Source organism: Aethalodelphis obliquidens, unplaced genomic scaffold (genome assembly GCF_003676395.1).
Source record: "Aethalodelphis obliquidens isolate GAN/ISIS:26980383/991018 unplaced genomic scaffold, ASM367639v1 scaffold12, whole genome shotgun sequence".
Classification (NCBI taxonomy): domain Eukaryota; kingdom Metazoa; phylum Chordata; class Mammalia; order Artiodactyla; family Delphinidae; genus Aethalodelphis; species Aethalodelphis obliquidens.
In genome coordinates, this window is record NW_020837956.1 from 19235604 (window position 1) to 19257138 (window position 21535).

The following is a 21535-nucleotide window of genomic DNA, read 5'->3' on the forward strand; positions in this document are numbered from 1 at the left end:
CTGAGTTTTCATTGCAACAGAGAATGCATCAGACCTGTCCACAGGCACCAGATGACTGTCCCAGAAGTTCTCCCAGGACAGCCTGAGCCCAAGGCTCCCCATTCTCCCCACATGGTACCATTCTCAGTTTGGGTGACTTGTTTGGACTCCTCTGTGTGACTGACCTTGGCACGTCACTCAGCTTACAGCTCTGCAGCTTCCATGCGCTGGTGCCACCTGTCACTTGGCAAGGGACGTTTTCTCCTCTGGCTTTGCCCCCATGGAAGCCTCACCTGCTTCCTCCCCCATTCACTCATCCACTCATTATTCAGATGTTTATCGTACCTATACTATGTTTAGTCGCTGTGCCAGGGACTGAGGTTATAACTACGAATAAGTCCTGGCCTTCATTGCAGCTAAGAGTCAGCAGAAGAGACGGAGAGTTCCCAATGCTTGGTAATAAACCACAGTGATGGGGTGAGTGCAGGGTCCTAGGGGGGTGCAATAGAAAAGACTTGGAGATCAAGAAATGCTTCCGAGGGGAAGTACCTTCCAAGCCAGGATTAGAAGAGGAAAAAATAGCCAGGCCTTGAAAGAGAGGAGAATGCCTTTCAGACATGTGGGAGGGAGGGCAGCGCCTGCTGAGGTCCAGAGGGGAAAGAACAGGTGAGGCAGAACGTGGCTGGAAGTTGGAGGATGTGAAGAGAGGAGTCACAGGTGAAGCCGGGTCACCGAGGATGGTAAGCGGTGATTAGGGGGTTCAACTTTATTTTGTGAGCAGTTGGGCAGTGTTGAAACATGTTAAAAATTTGCAGTTTGGAATGATCATTCTAGCTGCAACATGCAGGAGAGACTGGAAGGGGATAAAGCCAGCTAGGAAGCGGCTGCAGTAATCCAGAAAAGACAGGATGGGAAAAGAGAGAAACAGCCAGATTGAGAGATACGTAAGAAGGATTGATAGGATTAGGTTTAGGGAGGCTGGTGTCAGGGACGGGGAGGCTGGTGTCAGGGACGGAGAGGCAGGATTCGAGAATACCTCTTGGGTTTGGGCACATGGTGGATGGTGAGCTGGGAAACACGGAAGGGTCGGCAGGCTTGGGCGAGGTATGAGAGGCAGAGGGTGGCTGAAGAGGTCATCTCGTGGGGACATCCAAGAGAAGATGCTCATCAGATTAAGGTTAGGGTTGGGATCGTCAGCAAACAGATGGGAAATTGAAGGCTTGGAAACAAGTAAAATAATCTAGAGGGAAGGAAGATTGAGGAGAGAATGGCTTAGGAGAGGATTTTCGAAAGGAGCACCAGAATTTCAGAGGAGGGAAAGAAAAGGAAAACCAAGAAACAGCCTAAGAAGAGGAGAACCATGCTGGGGTGATTCTACCAAAGCCAAGGGCAAGATCCAAACATTTAATGAGATGTATGACCCTCAATATTAACTACTACGGAGATGACAAGCAAGGAAAAGACTGAAACTTTTCCGTTAGATTTAGCAACATAGAGAAGTAATAGGGACCTTGGTGGGAATATTTTGAGGGGGTAAAAGGGCACTGGAAAGCAGAGGTGGCCAGTGACCCCATGTGGACTGGGGCCTGGGGCTTCTCTAAGCCATCTGACAGGGCCCCCCAAGCCTGAGTGCTTTAAGGAAGTAGCAAGTTCAATAGCTAGGAGATCTTAGCTTGGCCACTGCCAAGCAGGGTGAACGTGGCAGGTCAATTTGCTCACTGTTCTGGGCCTCAGTTTGCACATCTTTAAAAAAAGGAGGGAGCTGGAAGCAATGCTTTTAAAACCTGTGTGTTACAAAATTCGGTTTTTGGTAGGATGTTAAGTGGTAGGCTTGATACAATATATATATCCTGTGAATATGTGAGTTCCCATGATATGTGAAGGATTTTAGGGCAGGGTTTGAGGTCAAAGCTTGGTAGACAGGATGCTAGCGCAAGTCTCAGAACCTTTAACATGTTAGTGTGCATGGGTGGATCACCAACAAGGTAATCTAGTAGTTTTCCAGTATTTCTCATGTGCCAAACTTACTTGACTCTTGTAGACTTTATTCAGAGCGTGCGTAGGCTTCTGGAGATGCAGTCCAGCAGCTCACAATGTAGGGACTGACTAACCAGAGGAGCTCTGTGGTCCATTCCAGTCCAGTATTGCAGCAGCCCAGGAGTTTGTATGGAGCCAGAGAGGGAAAGGTCTCCCAGCTACTCTGGGCTGCGAAAGAGCGGCAGAGACTGAGCCTTTGGCGGCCTCCAAACAACATGGCCCCTTACATCCTAGTGTACCGCTCTCCAGTTAGCTTTGCAGCATGTCAGCAAAGAACCCTTGGGGCATTGGTACATCGCCAGGAAGATGAGCTTGTGGAGCCTGCAATTAATAATGATGGTGGAAGTGCCCTAGAATTGTCAAGATGTAGGTTGTCTTAGAAATGTGATGCTACTGGAAGTAGGTGGCTAAGAAATCCAGAGGGTTCTCCGAGGAGCAAGAAGTGAACTGCAGACCCCGAGCTGGCCTGACAGATAGATTCAACCAAGAGCATGGCGATGGTTGGTACAGGGAATGCATTTGTTGGCCTAAATAGGCCCAGCCTGAGACCAAGGGCTGTGCCAAATGGCCTCGTGTTCATGGAGTGGAGGGATGTCTGTGTTACCGTCTAGGTCAGCCTTTCTTTACTGGACTTCATCAAGTGAATCAAGCCTTAAAGCCCTATGACATCCATTATATGAGATGAATTAACTTCTCCTCTGTGCGTGTGGAAGGGTACTAGTCATGCACCGTCCACGGGAGAAGTGAGAAGAGAGTCTCTCAACAATTTTCTATGTGTTTGATTCATATTAAGAAGCCCTAAGGGAGCTGAATCTTTAAAGACTGGAACAAACCCCAAAGGTACCCCTGAAGAACTTCCCTCTGTACGTTGTGGCCATAGGAATCCTGTACCTAGCAACATCTTGATGCCAACAGAGCATGAATGAAGTGGGAGCTCTGGAGCTCTGCGCTGGGAGAATCGTGATGCCTTTGCATAGCTCTTCCACCAAGTACCCAAGAGAATTTACCTTTGACCCCAGGGCAGTGAGAAATCCTGGTGGACTCGGGTTTTCAGGAGCTAAGGGTACCTGTATTCATTGTCTGTTGCTGCATAACAAATTACCATGAAACTTAGTGGCTTAAAATAACGTTTATCATCTCACAGTTTCTGTGGGTCAGGAATTCAGGCATGGCCAAGATGGGTCCTTTCCTTCAGGGTCTCTCACAGGCAGTGTTCAAGGTGTCAGCTGGGGTTGCAGGCATCTCAGGGCACGTCTCAGGGGGGACTCTCTTCCAAGTTCACTGACATGGTTGTTGGCAGGATTCGGTCCCTCACAGGCTATGGACCAGAGGCTGCTTTCAGTGCTTTGCCATGTGGGGCTCCCCATTCATGGCAGCTTGCTTCAGCAAAACATACAAGCGAAAAAGATGGAAGTCACTGTCTTTTGTGACCTAATCACAAAAGTGACATCCCATCACTTTAGCTGTAGTCTGTTCCTTAGAAGCAAGACACGAGGTTTAGTCCACATTCAAGGCTAAGAGATTACACAAGGAGGTGGGTGCTGGGGGCCTTCATCTGCCCACCAAGAGCTCAACCAAGTTCCTAAGCAGTTCAATTCCCTGCCCTGGCCCCCTTATCCCCTTCCCAGGATACTAGAATTTAATAACATGCTCAGCAGGGACTTCCCTGACAGTCCAGTGGTTAAGACTTCACCTTCCAGTGCAGGGGGTGCGGGTTTGATCCCTGGTCGGGGAGCTAAGATCCCACGTGCCTTGCGGCCAAAAAACCAAAACATAAAACAGAAGCAGTAGTGTAACAAATTCAATAAAGACATTTAAAAAAATGGTCCACATCAAAAAACAATCTTTAAAAAAAAAGTAACACGCTCAGCAATTCAAAATGTGGCCGTGTCATGGAATAGCAGATCTCACTGTTATCTTAAGTGTCTTTTATGAGACGCAGGATTTCCATAACGCTAAGTGAGGGTGACTTGAGGCAAGAAGTAGGAGCAGTATATGTTTATGTGGATGAACCAATTAATCTGCATGTGAAATCCCAGTGAAGTTGACACGAACTAAAAATTTCATGCCTTACAGTGTGTAGTGTCGCCCATGAAATGAGATTAAAAGGAATTTCTGGTTTTACAGCTGTCATACTTTTTATACTGCTCGTGTTTTTCTCCTCTAAAGAGTCAAGTTTGAACCTAGAGGTCAATTATAGATTTGGCGTTTTATAGTTTTCGGTCATCTTCCTTTTCCGCATAGCTGAGAGCAGGCTTCCTTGCACAGAACTGAGCTGGGAAATGTATTAGGTATTCTTGGTCCCTGTCCTGAGGGAGCTGACGCTCTGGAAAGGTCACTGGGCCAAGAGCTTTTCCCCTCTCGTCCTTTCTTCCTCACACACGTCAGCTTTGGGGGGGGTGTTGGTGGCAGGAAAATGGGGAGGAGATGTGGTCTCCCTGGGACCTCTTCTGGGCTATAGTGGAGGACACAGGGGGACAGAGACGGAAACGGGGACCAAGGAAAGGCTGTGCCACCCACCTGCAGGGAATCCAGGTGGTCACTGCCTTGGGGACGGTGTTCTCCCAGGAAACTAGCCCTACGTACCCCCGCTTCACAGCTTATGCCTGTTTCCCTTGGCCTTTGCAGCTGTAGAGTTCAGGCAAATGGCACACGTGGAGAAGATAACCCCTTCGTTTTCTGTCTGGTCTGGCCTCTGGAGCGAGCTCTGGACCTGCAGGAATCGGAGGGACAAACTGTAGCTTTCTGCTTAAAAACAGGTTCACGTGCCTCCCAGGGCCTCGTTGAAATCACCCTGTGCCCACCCTTTCAGGCTCCATCTGGGCGTAAGTGGGAGCCCCTGTTAGGATGTTCCTGTGGCGGCTCAGCCAGCAGTGTCCCAGTCTTGCTGTCACTACCCCGGAACGGCAGGCAGCCTGTCCCTCCCTGCTGGGTTCTAGAGCTCGGTAGAAGCTGCTCCTTGGGGATGATGATCGAGCGTGAGCCCAGGGGTCCACATGGTGTGCAGGGCCCATAATACACCTAGGGGACAGACGGCAGCTAGGGATACCCTGATGCCTGGAATGGTGCTGGCACGGAGAGGTGGTGGCTTGGTGACAAGGATATGCAGCAGGCCTGGGCTCACTAGCTGCAGTGAGTTACTTAACCTCCCTGCGCCTCAGTCTCCTCCTGAGTGAATCCATTAAACAGTGCACCCTCCCACAGGGCTATCTGTGAACCTTAAATATGCGAGGTGCTCAGGACAGCGCCTGGCAGCAGGGGTCACTAAGTAGTCGTTTAAAAACAATAAATGCTGGAGAGGGTGTGGAGAAAAGGGAACCCTCTTGCACTGTTGGTGGGAATGTAAATTGATACAGCCACTATGGAGAACAGCATGGAGGTTCCTTAAAAAACTAAAAATAGAATTACCATACGACCCAGCAATCCCACTACTGGGCATATACCCTGAGAAAACCATAATTCAATAAGAGTCATGTACCACAATGTTCACTGCAGCTCTATTTACAATAGCCAGGACATGGAAGCAACCTAAGTATCCATCGACAGATGAATGGATAAAGAAGATGTGGCACATATATACAATGGCATATTACTCAGCCATAAAAAGAAACGAAATTGAGTTATTTGTAGTGAGGTGGATGGACCTAGGGTCTGTCATAGAGTGAAGTAAATCAGAAAGAGAAAAACAAATACCATATGCTAATACATATATATGGAATCTAAGAAAAAAAAAACGGTCATGAAGAACCTAGGGGCAAGATGGGAATAAAGACACAGACTTACTAGAGAATGGACTTGAGGATATGGAGAGGGGGAAGGGTAAGCTGTGACAAAGTGAGAGAGTGGCATGGACATATATACACTACCAAACGTAAAATAGATAGCTCGTGGGAAGCAGCCGCATAGCACAGGGAGATCAGCTCGGTGCTTTGTGACCGCCTGGAGGGGTGGGCTAGGGAGGGTGGGAGGGAGGGAGACGCAAGAGGGAAGAGATATGGGAACATGTGTATGTGTGTAACTGATTCACTTTGTTATAAAGCGGAAACTAACACACCATTGTAAAGCAATTATACTCCAATAACGATGTTAAAAAAAAAAAAAACCTACCCTGAGGTAGATAATTTCATCCAGGAAGTCACTGCCCAGCTCCCAAGTGGCAAAGCGTTGGCCCAGTGTGTCCCACCCCAGGCCTGGTTTCCACTGTGTCATGCTGCATATTTGTGTGACCTTTCCCCTTTCTCTAACTGCCCTCAGCCTCCCCTCTGGGGTGCCAGACCCCCGCTTCGAGAGTTTGCCTCCTAGACACAGAGCCATTGTCAGTTCTGGACATTTTAGTGATAATAATTATTATGCTGTACTCTCTGCTGCAAAGTTACTGGGTCTGCCTCTCCATCACTCCCTCCTGTTTTCACACTCGAGAATAAAATCCCAAATGTTTCTAATTTTTTTTTTTGCGGTACACGGGCCTCTCACTGTTGTGTCCTCTCCCATTGCGGAGCACAGGCCCCAGACGCGCAGGCTCAGCGGCCATGGCTCATGGGCCCAGCCGCTCCGCGGCATGTGGGATCTTCCCAGACCGGGGCACGAACCCACGTCCCCTGCATCGGCAGGCGGACTCTCAACCACTGCGCCACCAGGGAAGCCCCCAAATGTTTCTGATTTATGACCTCATCTTTTCTCCCTGCTGCCCAGTGCTAAAATGGGGCTGGTGATCATCATAACACTCTGTTTACGCGCTGCTGCCAGTTTAATGAGCTTGTGCAATAAAATAAAAGGCATGTGCACAGCATTGCAGCTCTGTGATAACTGACAGCCATCCTCACTTGGGGTGTTTCTAAATCCCCGCTTGGCACCTGTTCAGGTGCAGGGATGAGGCGGGCTAGGCAGCAGAGCAGCGATTGGCTGGTGGAGAGATGGAAAGAGATGGAAGAGGAAGCTCTGACCCCGTGCCAGGCGTTAGCATCTCAGAACACCTCTCTGGAAGCGTCCTCAGCCAGTAAATGACACTGAACCCTCAGGAAATGGATGGTTAGGAAGCACTGTGAGACCCACCTGAACTTGGAGAAATTAAGTCAGTTGAATCTTTCTTTAAAAAATGAAAAGTCAAAAAGGAAACTACAGGTGGAGAATCAGCTCAGAGGAGTGCGCGTTATGCAGGAGCTGCTGTGGCGATCAGGACAGCAGCCCAGGGCTGGCATCTGTCGCTGCACGCAGCGGTGGTCCCGCCCTTCCTCCTGGTTGCACCCTCACACCCATCTTTCCTGCTCGCTAGCTCTTCTCTCCAGTAAAACCCCTGAATCTTTAATAAATTATAAACATGTTTCTCGTCCATCTGCCGGCGCCAGATCTCAGTGTTGGCAGCTTTCTCCATTTCCCTGGTGCCCCTGATAGATCTTGCCGTTTGATGAATCTTTTAGATCCTCTCACAGGAAGCCCACGCACATTCTGAGTCCCCACAGTGGCCTGTTTTAAGGATTTTTCCTGGCCCCTTGGCCTTGTTGCTGCCAGTGCCCAGGGCTCGCGTCCAAGTGGGACTGCAGCCCCCCTGGGTCTTGAAGGGCAGGTGGCTCATGCGCAGGGCTTGGGGAGGTGGGCCCTGTCCCCTCGGGCTCCTGTGCCTTAACCAGGTTGAGTTCACAGTGGATGCTGGGGACAACTACCACATTAGAAGTCACGGAACCTGGACGCAGCTCATCTCGGCCGCTCACCAGGTGTGTGAGCTTGAGTGAGATCCTGAGCCACAGTTGCTCTCATCTGTGGAGTAGAGGTTCTCAGAGGCTGCTGTGAGGGTCCGAGGAGACGGAGGATGAGTCCAGGCAGCATGAGCTGAGAGCAGGGGCAGGAGGAAGACAGTGCTGAGTGCTGGGAGCCGGGAGCCGGGATGCCCGTTCCTCAGAGCTGTGATGCACCGCCTCCTGCTGGCCTGCCCTCCCTTGGGCCTGTGCACACAGGAGGCGCTTATGGGATTTCTGCCCAGCCTCGAGGAAGAGCCCCTGTCCTTTATCCTGCAGGAGCAGGAGGCTGGAGGGGGCTGAGGCCCGGGAGCAAAGCAGCCCAGGTGCCAATGGACGCCTGTTGGGCTGAGTTCCACCCACTTTAGGAGGTTGGACTGGGTCCTCTCCAAGCCCCTTCCTGCCTTGGCTGGACTCTGAGTTTGTAGTTCTTGTCCAAAAGCACTGAACGTTGCCTGGAGGCAGTATTATTATTACAATAGTATTTACCACAATGCAATAATATTACTCACCACCATTTACTCAGCAGCTATGAAACACCACGTGTTTTGCCTGTATTCTCTGCAATCTCCACAAACAAGCCTGAAAGGGAGGTATTTGTCCTCAGTTTACAGGTGACGACACTGAGGCTCAGAGAAGGTAAAGGACGTGCCCAGGGGCACACAGCCAGTTTTCAGCAGATCCAGGATTCACACTGACGTCACAGCCCAGGTTCCTTTCTCTAACACTGATGTTCTCTTTGCTCTCTTTACCGCCTCTTGCCTCCCAGTGCCCCTTACCCGCTGTCAGACAGGGCAGAACCACTCTCTAAGGACGCCTTTCCAGCCTGTGCAAGATCTGGCTGCACCCAGCGGGAGGAGGAGTCTGCAGATTTAAACGTCATGTTAAAAATAATGATAGGGCTTCCCCGGTGGCGCAGTGGTTGATAGTCCGCCTGCCGATGCAGGGGACACGGGTTCGTGCCCCGGTCCGGGAGGATCCCACATGCCGTGGAGCGGCTGGGCCCGTGAGCCATGGCCGCTGAGCCTGCGCGTCCGGAGCCTGTGCTCCGCAACGGGAGAGGCCACAACAGTGAGAGGCTTGCGTACCGCAAAAAGAGTAATAATAATAATAGTAATGATAGTCACTATTTGTCAAGCATCTATCATTACCTAACATATTAATAATTTAGGGGGAAAAATCTGCAAGTTAAAAGTTGTTGTCTCCACTTTCCAGGTGAAGATACTGAGTCTTAGAAAAGTAAATGTGGATGTCCAGCCACACAGTTGAGCCTCAGCTGCAGAACGGCCTTCACAGCCTTTCGTTCAAATCAACCATGCTTATTGCACGTCAGCTACGATCAAAGCTTCTGGTTACTGATGCTCTGGGAACCTTTAGCAGGAGAGCCTTGGGCCCAGGCTCTGTTTCACAGATGAGCAGACAGCAGCCTGCAGAGGTGGCTGGTTTACCCACCGTCTCGCAGCTGGTCAGTGGTATCCAGACCCCTGGGCCAGTATTCTGCCAACTGCCTCACTGGGCATCCGGCCTGCAGGTCCAGAACCATGCTGTGACGGGGATGCTGTACCCTGTTTGTGTCCATCTGTCCCTATCTCACCCTGTGAGATCCAGCACCTCCTCCTCCATGAAGCCTTCTTCACATTCACCCCACCGCTGCCCCATCCCCGGGCAGAGGTCCGCTTCCCTCTGCTCTCCCAGCGCCACATGCATGCTGCTGCGTCACTGTGCGACTGTACACCTGCCTCCCAGCTGGATGCCTCCAAGGCAGGAAGAGGAGCCCCGTCCCCAAAAGCTCTCTAAGCGGGTAACTCCCAGTACCTCCTGCACCAACGTGCCCCAGAATAGCTTACCTCATAAAAGCTGGGATTTGGGATCCCATCACCGCCCGGGGTGTGGAATGGGACGCCGTCTCCAGCGCAGTGCCCAGGCCTGACCCTCAGCGCAGCCCTGGCAGCACGGTCTTCTCAGTCATCGTGCTCGTCTGTCTTCTCTCCCGTCTCTGATGGAGGCAGGGAGGTTCTGCTAAGCTCTCTGTTTATCACCTTCCTATAAGGAGACAGATGATTATCCTTCCACTCCCTGACATCCCCCTCCTTCCTCTTGGTGCTGACAGTGCTCACTGCCGCCTACCCCTCTGCCTGGGTCCCTCCCAGCCCCTCCTTGCCCGCCATGGACCCTGCAGCACACCAGTCGAGGGACCCCCCCCCCCCGCCCCAAGTCCACCTCTGCCAGCTCCCTGCCCTCCTCCCTCCCCACTGCTCCCAGCTTAGACTCAGGTCTGAATCCAAAGGTAGGCAAGTCCAAGGCCTCTTCTCACTAGGGGCCATTTCAAGGCATTTTCCTCCTCTTTTATAATGGTTATTTAATGAACAACAAATCACCCCCAAACTTTAGTGGCTTAAAACAACAGGAATCATTGATTGTCCTTATGGTCTCTGTGAGGTAGGAATTCAGAGCATCTTGGCTGGGCGGTTCAGGCTTGGAGCTGCTAGAGCTGCCATCATCTGAAGGCTTGACTAGAGCTGGTGGACTCACTTCCAGGGGAGCTCGTTCCTGTGTCTGGCAAGTTGGTGCCGGCTGTGGGCAGGAGACCTCAGTTCCAACACACGTCAGCATCACTCCACAGGGCTGCTTGAGTGTCCTCACAGCATGGCAGCTGGCTTCCCTCCAAGTGGCCAAGGCAGAGTCTTCGGTGCTTTTATGATTTAGCCTTAGAAGTCACACACTGTCACTTCCATCATTTTCTATTAGTCCTATAAGCTAGCCCTGATTCAGTGAGGGACAGAACTATATACCTCCCCTTTTAAAAGCATAAAAGGCTACGTCATCAGCTGACCTAGGAATGCATTTCCTGAATTTCTTTCTCTCTTTCTCCATGAATGGGCATCTGATATACTTATCTCTTGTTCTGGGGACATGGAGATAGACAAGGGTCCTTCCCTAGAGGAACTCATAGTCAAGTGGGGGAGATAGTCCATCTTGAGAAGTGCCAGGAGAGAGATATGTACAAAATTATGGGAGCACAAAGCACAGGTCATTACCTATCTGGGGGAGTATGGAACGCCTTTGCAGACAAGAGATATTTGCTCTGGGTCTTGAAGGATGAGTAGGAGTTCAACAGGTGGAGAAAAGAGAAAGGACACTGCTCCATGCAGAGGTAATAGTGAGAGCAGTGGCAGAAAGTTATGGCAGCATATGAAGTTGCAATTGTGGAAGGTCTTGAAGGCTGTGATAGGGAGTTTGGACTTTCTATATCAGGAGCCACTGAAGGCTTCAGGCCAGAGGAACACCTGGGCAGAGCTTTGTGGTAGACTGGACATGACTGGCAGGGGCAGAGGGTGGAGGCAAGATGACTGGTCAGGAGACTGCTGCAGGAATCCCCCAGAGGAGTAGACTCTCTGAGCTGGGCCCCTGGGGACTAGAAAGGAGAGGTGGGTTCAGGGGGTGGGGATTAATTAGTAGGTGGAGCTGACGTGATGTGGTGAGAAGTTGTCTCTGTGGGGGGAGCACAGGCAGGTCTGAAGGTCATGACCAGCCTTTCCACTGTCTCTTCCCCTGGGGCCTTCCTTTCCCAATTCTTGGCTCCTTGTGGCTGACCCATCCCAGTCTGTGCTCAGGTCCTGAGCACAACAGCCCTGCCTTGTCTGTGTAAGTCCTCTTATGTAGGGTTTGCTCTGGTAGGAAAAAGTGTTCAGAATTATTAGGGAGGCCAAACGGACGTCATGCCCATGGGCCTAGGATTGAAGTTCTTAAGTGTTTCAGGCCACAGACCTCTTTGAGAATCTACTGAAAGCTATGAACCATCTTCCCAGGGAAGAGAATAGAAACACATTTGTGTATACAAGTTTGCAAACAATGTCAGAGGGCTCACAGCCCCCTTGAAGTCCATCCTTGGGTCTCTGGATCCCAAGTTAAAAGCCCCAAGAAAGCCCCAAGCCTAGGAAGAAAGTAGAAAATGAGGAGAGGAAATGTTTGACTCACCAAACATCTGTTATTTACTTCCTCGTTTAATACCCCTGGAACAGCGAGAATCAGGAGGCAGCGTTTACCCAGGATCGCCCCTGGTGGCCCCCGCCTCACTTGGTGGGTTTATTTCCATTATTATAGTAATTTTCGGGCTGCGGGCTACAATTTTCACTTGCAGTGAGGTATTAACTTGGTATTACCCCACATGTAATTGTCATACAAAATGATCCTGGACATGGGGAAGTGAATGCTTTTTCAAGATGGCATTTTCCTACGAATGCTGGGTTTTAGGGCTCTGCCTCTTTAAATATGCCAGATTTCGGTGTGTGTGGCCGGAAGTCAGGGGTCAGCGTGGTGTGGTGGGCTGGAGCTGCTGGCCCAGAACACAGGGAGGCCTTGGCAGGCTGGGAGGGACACAGACTGGGCAGCTGAGCCCAAGGCTCGGGGGTGGGCTTATGTGGCTACCAGGAACTATGTGCTGTAACCCAGGCACGCGGCAAATCCCACATTTATGTTATCTGTACGTCAACTTAATTCGACTCCAAGCCCAAGTTTCCCCGAGGTGGTGGGAGATTCAGCTCTAATCATTCTCGGAGCTTCCTGGGCTCCCCCGTAGGGCCAGGTGAGGCCCTGGGGTCTTACACAGTGCTGTGCAGCTGGAGGGGGCCCCACCAGACACCAGGCATCTGTCCACGCCAGTGATGCCCTTGGTTCCAGCCCTTGAGATCTGCTTTGTCTCTAAAGGTCTTCTTGTCCCGCTGCCTTGCCTTCCCCAGATGCACCCTGCTGGGGTACTGCACGGACCTCCCTCCCACCAGCATCATCATCACCTTCCACAACGAGGCCCGCTCCACCCTGCTCAGAACCATCCGCAGGTAAGAGCTTTCCCGTGTGTCAGCCTTCCAGGCTGGCACTTGGCGAGGGCATGTCTGCCCGCGTGGGGAGAGGGACCAGTTCAAGTGTTTCTAAGTACCTGCCAGGCACCGTTCAGGACACTCCACATGTATCCGCTAGTAGTCACTCCTCACGCTCCTATGAGGGCGGCTATTATCCCATTATACAGGAGGAAAGATAGAGGCCTGAGGCATCGGGTTACTTATAGAAGGTCACTGGAAGTCATAGAGGACTTGGTCCCAGAGCACTTGCCCTTAACCACTGCGTAGACTGCCTCTAGAACATGAGTTCTCATTTTCACAGATGATGAGGAAGCTGGGGCTCTGAGAGGCTGAGTACATCCTCCACCCCCAGCATCAGTCTGGGATTAGAACTGGGGTCTGCCAAAAGCATCCAAGAGAGACTCCTGCCTTCCAGGCTGACCTCTTCTCCTCCTTGGGGGAGTCTTCTGATGCCACGCACCTCCATCCCCCTCAACACGTGCTCACACGCGCACACACACACACACACACACACACACACACACACACACACACACCCATCAGGGCCTTCTTCTGGGCTGCTTCTCTGCACATCTCTACTCCAGCACTTAATGCATTTTTCCCAGATGTGATCCTCAATGAACTCCTGACGGGTAAGGCCTGTATCTTATTCACGTCTTACCTCACCTCCCTGTGGCATAATAATTAGTCCTACGGCATAGAGCTGCTTTGGTTAATTCAGGTAAAGGACTGAGACTGTGCTGGCACAGAGCAGCCATCCCTGTATCTGCACAGCTAGTGAGCTCTGAAAAGAAAAGAGGCTCTGGGGTACCTAAAAAGGCACCACACTTGGAGTCTGAAGACCTGGGTCAAGTCCCCACCCTACCACTTCCTTGCCTTGTGACCTTGGATAGGTCATTAGCCACATCTGGAAAGATGGTGATAGAAAGGTCTTTCATGTTTCAAGTTCTATCACATTTCCCACAAGAAGACATTACCCTGGGACATTTGGGGGCCATTATAATGTGGGGACCCCAGGTCCCCCATGCTTTCCTTACGCTACGTTTATGTTCTCAGGGGCACTTCAGCTGCTGCCCTCAGACTCACCCCTCTCAGCTCTAAGACTTATTTCTCGTTCTCTTCCTGCTGCTTCTCCATCTCTTTATAACAGTAATGATGGTACTTTATGATAATAATACTAACATGTTAAACGTATGCTGAGCTTTATGGTCCACAGAACACATTTTTTTTTTTTTTGCGGTACGCGGGCCTCTCACTGTTGTGGCCTCTCCCGTTGCGGAGCACAGGCTCCAGACGTGCAGGCTCAGGGGCCATGGCTCACGGGCCTAGCCGCTCCGCGGCATGTGGGATCTTCCAGGACCGGGGCACGAACCCGTGTCCCCTGCATCGGCAGGCGGACTCTCAACCACTGCGCCACCAGGGAAGCCCCACAGAACACATTTTATCTCTCACTTCAGTTGGAGCCCCATCGAACCTTGTGAAGTCCAGGTGCACGTAGGGAACGGAGGCCAAGTCCACAGAGCTGGGAAGCACAGGAGCCAGGATTCGGGTTTCTGACTTCCTGGGTGGAAGTGGGGAGCAGTAGGGGTGCAGCCCCAGCGCCTCTGTCTGCCAGCCTGACGGAGGGCTTCCCCCGAGGCCCTGGTGCCTTGCACTCTGCAGGGGGCTTGGGGCCCATCAACACCATGCTCTTCAGAAGGCGCCGTGAAGTACCAGACTATACCCCCAATTCTGCTGGGCACTTTGCTGAGAGAGCTCAGGACCTCTTTCCTGCCTCTCAGGAACTTCAGTGTGAGCCAGGCCCCTGGCTCAGACCCAAGTGTGTTGCATGAAAACATCAGAATTAGGGCCCAAGAGCCAGGTATGACCAGACGGGCATTAACATCATTAGCAGGCAGGGCGGAAGTGAATTTTAGGGGTGGAGGCAAAAAGATTACTTCTAGGAAATTCCGTGGCCAGGTGTCCTTTGCCTTGGGAATCCGTACCTCCCTTTTACTCCCTATCCTGTTGCACAAATAAATCGCTAGCCACTGAGAGAGAATTGAATGAAGAGCACTTCCTATCTCACTTTTGTTGATGAAAGGATCTTTTCTAAGGCGTCTTTTCATCTTTAACTTTCTAGAATTCTCACGGCTTTGCTGCCAGGCTCTGGCAAGGGAAGGATGCTCGAGGAACTGGGAAGGACCGAGTTGCCCTCTCGTCCCTGCCATGCAGCGCCTGGCCAGGCCTTGGTCCCTCTGCCCATCCCTGCCCAAGCTCCTGCATTAGCCGGGGATGGGGGGTGGGGGAAGGCACACATGGGGGCGCTCAGAGCCAGGCAGAGGCATGATGTAGTGGGTGATGGGGGGAGAGAGAGAGAGTCACAGCCTTGATGAGTTCGGGGACTTTTCTCACTTAAGGACTGAGAAAAGCCCTGAAGAATGGTTTATCTTGACTGGTATTGCCACGAGACCCCGTGCATATGTGAGACCCAGGGCCGCCCCCTTCTTCTGGAGCGCCCTCCGGCCCCCTGCCTCCCAGGGGGGCTCCGGACCATGCTGACTGGCCAGTTTGTAGCTTGAATCTCCTTGCTGTGGCTTTTGGTAATAGCCTAGATTTAGAGGAGAAGTCTCTCAGATTTAGGTGGTTAAGAGATTGGACCCTGGGGCCAGATTTGCCCACTCTGCCCTTACCAGCCGTGTGACCTTGGGCACCTCCTTCACCTCTCTGCCTCAGTTTCCTTTTCTGCCAAACAAGGAATACTGGTAATAACTGCCTCACCTGATTGTGGAGAGGAGTGAATGACTTCAGGTAGGTGAAGGCCTTGGAACAGTGCCCGGCACAGTGAGCCTGGGGAGGCAGCAGGGTTCTGAGGCTGTGGCTCTCAAGCTTGAGCAGACATCAGAATCCCCTGGAGGGCTCGTTAAAACGTGGTTTCTTGGGCCCCATCCCCACGTATTCCAGCTCAGTAGGTCTAGAGTGGGGCCCAAGGTTTTGCATTTCTAACAGGTTCCCAGGTGATACTGATGCTGCTGGTTCTGGGATCACACGTTGAGAACCGGTATCGCCATCATTGTCAGTCCTCAGAGTCCGGGAGCAGCTGCTGGGCACCAGGCAGGGTGCTAAGCTCCTTTTCTGTGGCTGAGGCACTGTGCTGACAGTTCAGTACTTCCTGAAGCTCTCCGGTTAGTGAATGGCAGATCCGCAGACACAGCACTCGAACCCAAGTCGGTCTGACTCCAGAACAACTGAACTCAACTGTCAACCGGCCCCAGGTCTTCATTCAACTGGTAGTTGTGGAACGTCTGATAAACGCTGCCTGCCTGTAGCCCCGTGCAGTTCTCAAAGCAATTTCAAATACATTTCCTCATTTCACACACACAATAGCCTGTGGAGTAGGTCAAGTAGTAACATCACCTGCCTTTGCAAGGAAGCTGTAATTACAGATGGAAATGAAGGCTGGGACCTTCCCGGTGTCTTGCTCAGGATCGCATAGTAGTGGATGGTAGAGGCTGCCTGGCCTCCCACGCTGCTGTACCTGCCATCTCTCAGGGGGTTCCGGGGGGCCCCATGGTTAGGGCGCGGCGGGCAGAAGGTGTAGACGCTGCTGGCAGCCGCCCTGTGGCAGAGAGCGAGCTGTGGATGGGAGACTCACGATAATTCCCAGGACGAGTGTGACCCCCGATGCGCCCATGAGGCGAGCACTCACTCCCCTGCTAGGCTGTGAAAAGAAAGGGCTCAGAACAGTGCAGTGGGGGTGAAGCAAGGAAAAAGCCGGGCCCTGGAGGAAAGGGAGGGTCGGCTTGGCTGTAGAGGGACTGGTGAGCTGTCCTGGCGGAGAACTGGTGAGACCAAAGGAGGGAGATGGAAGCCACCAGAGTCCAGGGGATGAAGGTGGGGTGTGCAGAAGAGAGGACCCAGGGGGACCATCTGGGCCGAGCCAGGTCCCCTGGGCTGGACTTGACCTGTCTCCTTCTCCAGCCACCCCAGGCACCCAGACCACCTGCCCATCTCAGGCCCTCCCAGCCCCGAGTCACTTTTTCGGTGCCCCTACCATCACTCCAATTGCTCTGTTTAGAGGAGCAAAAACCAGCCAGGTGTCACTAGGAAATGGTGTAATTAGCACTTACCGCTGACGATTTCATTCTTTTTTTTTTTTTTTTTCCTTTTTTAAACCCTGGACATTTTTCATTCGCTAATCATCTCTCAGTTCAACCAGCACAGAGCTGCACGCGATTTACCTTTTGATGTTCACAGAAGACAACTCTTGAATTTCAAAGAGCCGGCAGGGATTTGGGGAGATCGCGTGCAGAAGCTACAGCCGTAATCAAACCTCATTAGAGGGTATTCTTCCAGCAACTTTTCCCTCTCTCTCAGCCTCGCTCTCCCCATCCCACTCTGATTAGAGGGCTGGTTGTTGGGTTTGGTGTGTTTCCTTTCGGATGATTGTGGCGAGGGTTCCCTCCCACCACCTCCTGCCTGCCCTGTCCCCACCTCCCAACAGCGGGCTCAGGGCTTGGGGTTGGGGTTCCTCTCTCCCCCTCACACTAGTTGCCATGGTGAGAACTATGGTTTCATGAATAAAGGTAGCTCCAGGCGAAGTTCTCCTCCTGGAAAGTCTCTGCATCCTGCTTAGAAAGGACAGCTCACCAGAAACAGGGCTCAGGTGCACACACGCCTCCGCCAGCGCCCATCTGAACCCCGTCCTCAATACACGCAGGGCGCTGGGTGCCCCACGGTGGGTGGTGTGGCCCGGGAATGTTTCTGAGGAACCGTGCAGTTTGGCATGTTCAGGAGAAGCAGGATCCAGCCATCTCAGGCCTGAAACCCAGAATGAACCCAGAAACCTAACCTTGCCCTGTGGGTGCAGATCCACAGCACAGGAGAGGAAACGAAGTCAATTCAAAAGTCGCCACTGATGCACAGAACAGTAATAATTGCTACACTTTTTATCACTGTTACCAGCAGACACTGTGCTAAATGTTTTAGAAACATTCTCCTTTAATTCTCCCAACAGCCCTGTGAGTGATAGGTGCTATTATTATCCCTGTTATACAGATGGGAATACTTTACTGCACAGAGCAGTAAAGTAACCTGCCCTAGGTTACACAGCCTGTAGTAAGTAGCTCCTGGACCACAGGCTTCTCACAGAGCTCACATCTCCTTTGATCCTCATCATACACCCAGCGCCCAGCACATAGTAGGTGTGCACTAAATGGAGTGAATGGTCATGGGCCAAGGCACAGCTGGACTCTGGCAGTACAGACAGTAGCTTGGCAAGGCCCCTGCCGCCGGGGAGGTGGCCATTTTGATGGGCCGACAAAACCAGCCCTTGGAGTCAGGCTGGCGTGAGAGCCGCAGGAAGCTTCAGATACAAACAGCTGAGGGACCCCAGAGGAGGAAGCAGTTCATTCTCACTAAGTGGCTTGGAAAGGCGCTAGGGAGGAAGTGACATTTGAATGGATCCTTGTGGCACAGGAGGGGCATTTCACGCTGTGGCAGCGGTAGGAGAACGGCCCTCGGTTGTAACCAGCAGGATGTCTCCAGATAAAGGCACTGGGCACGAGGAGGCTGGAAAGAGGGCTGGCTCCAGGTCGGGAAAAGCCGTGAAGAGCGTGCTGAGGGTTTGGGGTGTAGATTGTGGGGAGCCTTTTGTCAACCTATGCACTTGCATTAGTGAGGAAAGTCACACGATCGGAGGTCAGATCTATGCTTCAGAAAGCTCACTCTGGAGGTCACGGGAGGATGGCCTGACAGGTCGGGCTACTGAAACAAAACAGGCAGAAGAGGTTGGATCAGGTTGGAGGTATAAGAGGTGAAGGTGATCTGAGTGATACTTTTCAAGGAAAACCAGCACATCTTGGTCACTGGTGTGATGCAGGATTTCGGGGAGAGGGAGGGTCGTTGAGGGTGGCACCGGATCTCTGGGTGCTAGGTGGGTGGTGGTGACATTCACTAAGACACAGCAGGGTTGTGTCCCAGTGGCTCACAGTGAGCAGTGTGACTGGACAAAGTTTTTCGGTTGTTCTGAGTTTTATTCTTCAAATGCACTGGTGTCTATTTAAAGCTCAGGTTGAGGGCTTCCCTGGTGGCGCCGTGGTTGAGAGTCCGCCTGCCGATGCACGGGACGCGGGTTCGTTCCCCGGTCCAGGAAGATCCCATATGCCATGGAGCGGCTGGGCCCGTGAGCCATGACCACTGACCCTGCCCGTCCGGAGCCTGTGCTCCGCAATGGGAGAGGCCACAACGGTGAGAGGCCCACGTACCGCAAAAAAAATAAAAAATAAAGCTCAGGTTGATACATGTATTTGCCGCTGGAAGTCATGACGATCTTTCCTCTTTCAATCTCACAGCATATTAAACCGCACCCCTATGAATCTCCTCAAGGAAATCATATTAGTCGATGACTTCAGCAGTGACCGTAAGTACCATCGCTCTCCTGTGCTGTGGACACAAATGTCTGTTCCCAGCCCCTGTGTAACCAGCAGAGGTGAGCCCACTGCTTCCCTGGGGGTGGAAGAAGCCTGGGTTTATAGTAGGTTGGAAGACATTGAGTGTCCAGGCGGGGCTCAAGGAGTACATAAACCTTACATTTGAGAAACAATGTCTTGGGTTCTCTGCCATGAGTCTTTGAGGATCTAACCAGATCAATTCAGTAGATTCTTGATGGGTTTGGTGTGTATATGCATGTGTGTCACTGCCCCCAACCTACGTTCCTGGACTTGAAGAGACCCCATACCTTCAAAGAGACCCCAAGCCCTGAAGCAGGGCCCATGACTAGAGATTCCTCACTCATATACTCTGATAATCCATCAGCCTGAGCTGAGGCCACCTACCCTCTTCCTTTCATTCCCACGGCAGGACTCATGGGGAGGGGGGTTCAGTTTTGGGGACGTCCCATCACTTGGCCATGACACAGTGAGCAGCTGCCTTCCAACCTTCCAACCACTGGTCATTACCATCCCCTAGTCCTCCTGTCCAAGAACCTGGGTCCCACCCAAATTCACAGTCCAAGTCCACTTTCCCCGAGAAAAGCACAAGGGAGGTTTCAGACACCGGTGTGTTCAGTTGGATGATCAGGTACGATCATCGCAGAAGCACTGTTATACTTCAAGTACGGATATTGCTGGCTCCTCTTCCGAGAGCTGTCATCCCAGCCCCAGTACTGCTGCAGGCAGTCAGCCACGTGCAGGCAGAACCGCTTCTTCCCAGTGACAAACCAGGGGAAGCAGGTGATGGCTGCTGGGGACAGCTCCGAGTCCCAGAAGAGTGGAATCTCTCCCCACCAGCCCTGATGCCTGAAGCTGGGTGTCGGGCCACTACCACACTGGGGTCTGCTGTAGGAAGGCTGGAAACCCACACCTCTGACACAGCCTCAGAACCTTGGAAGTCATGCACAAATGGGTTGTGCACCAGATCCAGGGTAATCAGATCGGACCTGAGTTCTGAAACTCAGTGATCTGATCTCCCTTCCCTAGTGAGAAAGGAGTTGGAGCTGGGGAGACACTCATCCTGCTGGGAGGTAGCTGGCACTGAGGCTGGAGACGGGAATGCTGTTGGATTCACTTAGAAGCAGAATAGCTTAGTGGTTAGAGCATGGCCTCTGGAGCCAACTGCCTGGCTTCAAATCCGAGACCTGTCACTGACTCACTTACTAGCTGTGTGCCTTGGGCAAATTATTGACCTCTATGCACATCAGTTTCCTTGCCTATAAAATGGGGATAACGATGATATATATGGCTTACGTAAGGATGAACGTGTTAACGTATTTGAAGTGCTTAGAACAGCGCCTGGCTCCGAGGAAGCTCCTCTGAGTCTTTGTGGTCACTCTGTAGAGTCCAGACCCAAGCAGAGAGGCTGAGGTTGGCCAACCAGTGAAGCAAAATCAAAACTTACGATGTGGAGTTCAGAGCCAAGGAGTGCTGGGGCAGGCAGGCGTGCCAGGGCGACCCAGGGTGAATGCCTAGGATGGGTCTCTTGCCTATCCCAGCACATTTCCCTGCGTGGTGGAGAGCTGAACCAGCTCTGGGTGACGGGATACACCGGATGGATCCCCTAACAAATAGGGTCTCCTGTATTGAGTCCATGAACTGAAAGGAAACTCCAAAATTTGTCTCATCCATTCTCCGGCCTCCCAGTGGCTTTTTATCAGGCCCCGTGTAAGTGAATAGGACTCTGATCATGCTTGAATGATCTATAAAAAAGCAGAAATGTCCCCAGGTGACCATGCCAAGATTTCCCATCTGGCAGTGTTCCAGCAAGTACGCAGGTGCCACTGTGTGACTGACCTGCTCCAAAGTGGCCCCCTTGCGGCCACTTTGCACAGACTGGGCCACGTTGTATTTCGCTAACTGTGGTCAGTCAGCCCCATCCAAAGCCCACAAACACCCTGGCTTCAAGGTAGGGCACCGCAGTTGGGGGCGGGGACGGCAGGCAGGGCTGCCACTCACCTCCACCCCCAGGCGCTCAATCCACGTGACCTCTTGTCTTTGCAGCCGAGGACTGCAGACAGCTCATCAAGCTACCCAAGGTGAAATGCTTACGCAATAACGAGCGGCAAGGTGGGTCTGTGCTGCTGGGCGGGGCCGGGGAGGGGGTGGGGGTGGGATGCGTTTGGGCGCGTGTTCTGTGTGGTCCCAGACAATGGAGCGACGCTGGCGCCCACTCGGCCGATTGTCCCTCCTGCAGGTCTGGTGCGGTCCCGGATCCGGGGTGCCGATGTTGCCCAGGGCACCACCCTGACTTTTCTCGACAGCCACTGTGAGGTGAACAGGGACTGGCTCCAGCCCCTGCTGCACAGGGTCAAAGAGGTGAGCGAGGTGGGTTCCGTGCCCCCCACTTCCGTAAGCTCAGGACTTCACATGTGTCCTCAATCCCTTGGGGGGGGGGGGGGGGACAGATTGCTGTCCCCATTTTATAGATGAAGAGAATGGGGGAGAGTGGCCTTCC

The 21535-nt window shown here is 52.3% G+C and overlaps 1 protein-coding gene across 1 annotated transcript in view; it reads left to right on the plus strand.

Moving 5' to 3' along the window:
• Positions 1-21535, plus strand: part of GALNT14 (polypeptide N-acetylgalactosaminyltransferase 14) — a 223392-nt gene that overhangs the window by 151507 nt on the left and 50350 nt on the right. The window contains exons 3-6 of the mRNA XM_027113916.1: positions 12456-12586; positions 18940-19007; positions 21082-21147; positions 21275-21396. Coding sequence (XP_026969717.1) covers positions 12456-12586; positions 18940-19007; positions 21082-21147; positions 21275-21396 — 387 coding nt within the window. The remainder of the gene's footprint in view (positions 1-12455; positions 12587-18939; positions 19008-21081; positions 21148-21274; positions 21397-21535) is intronic.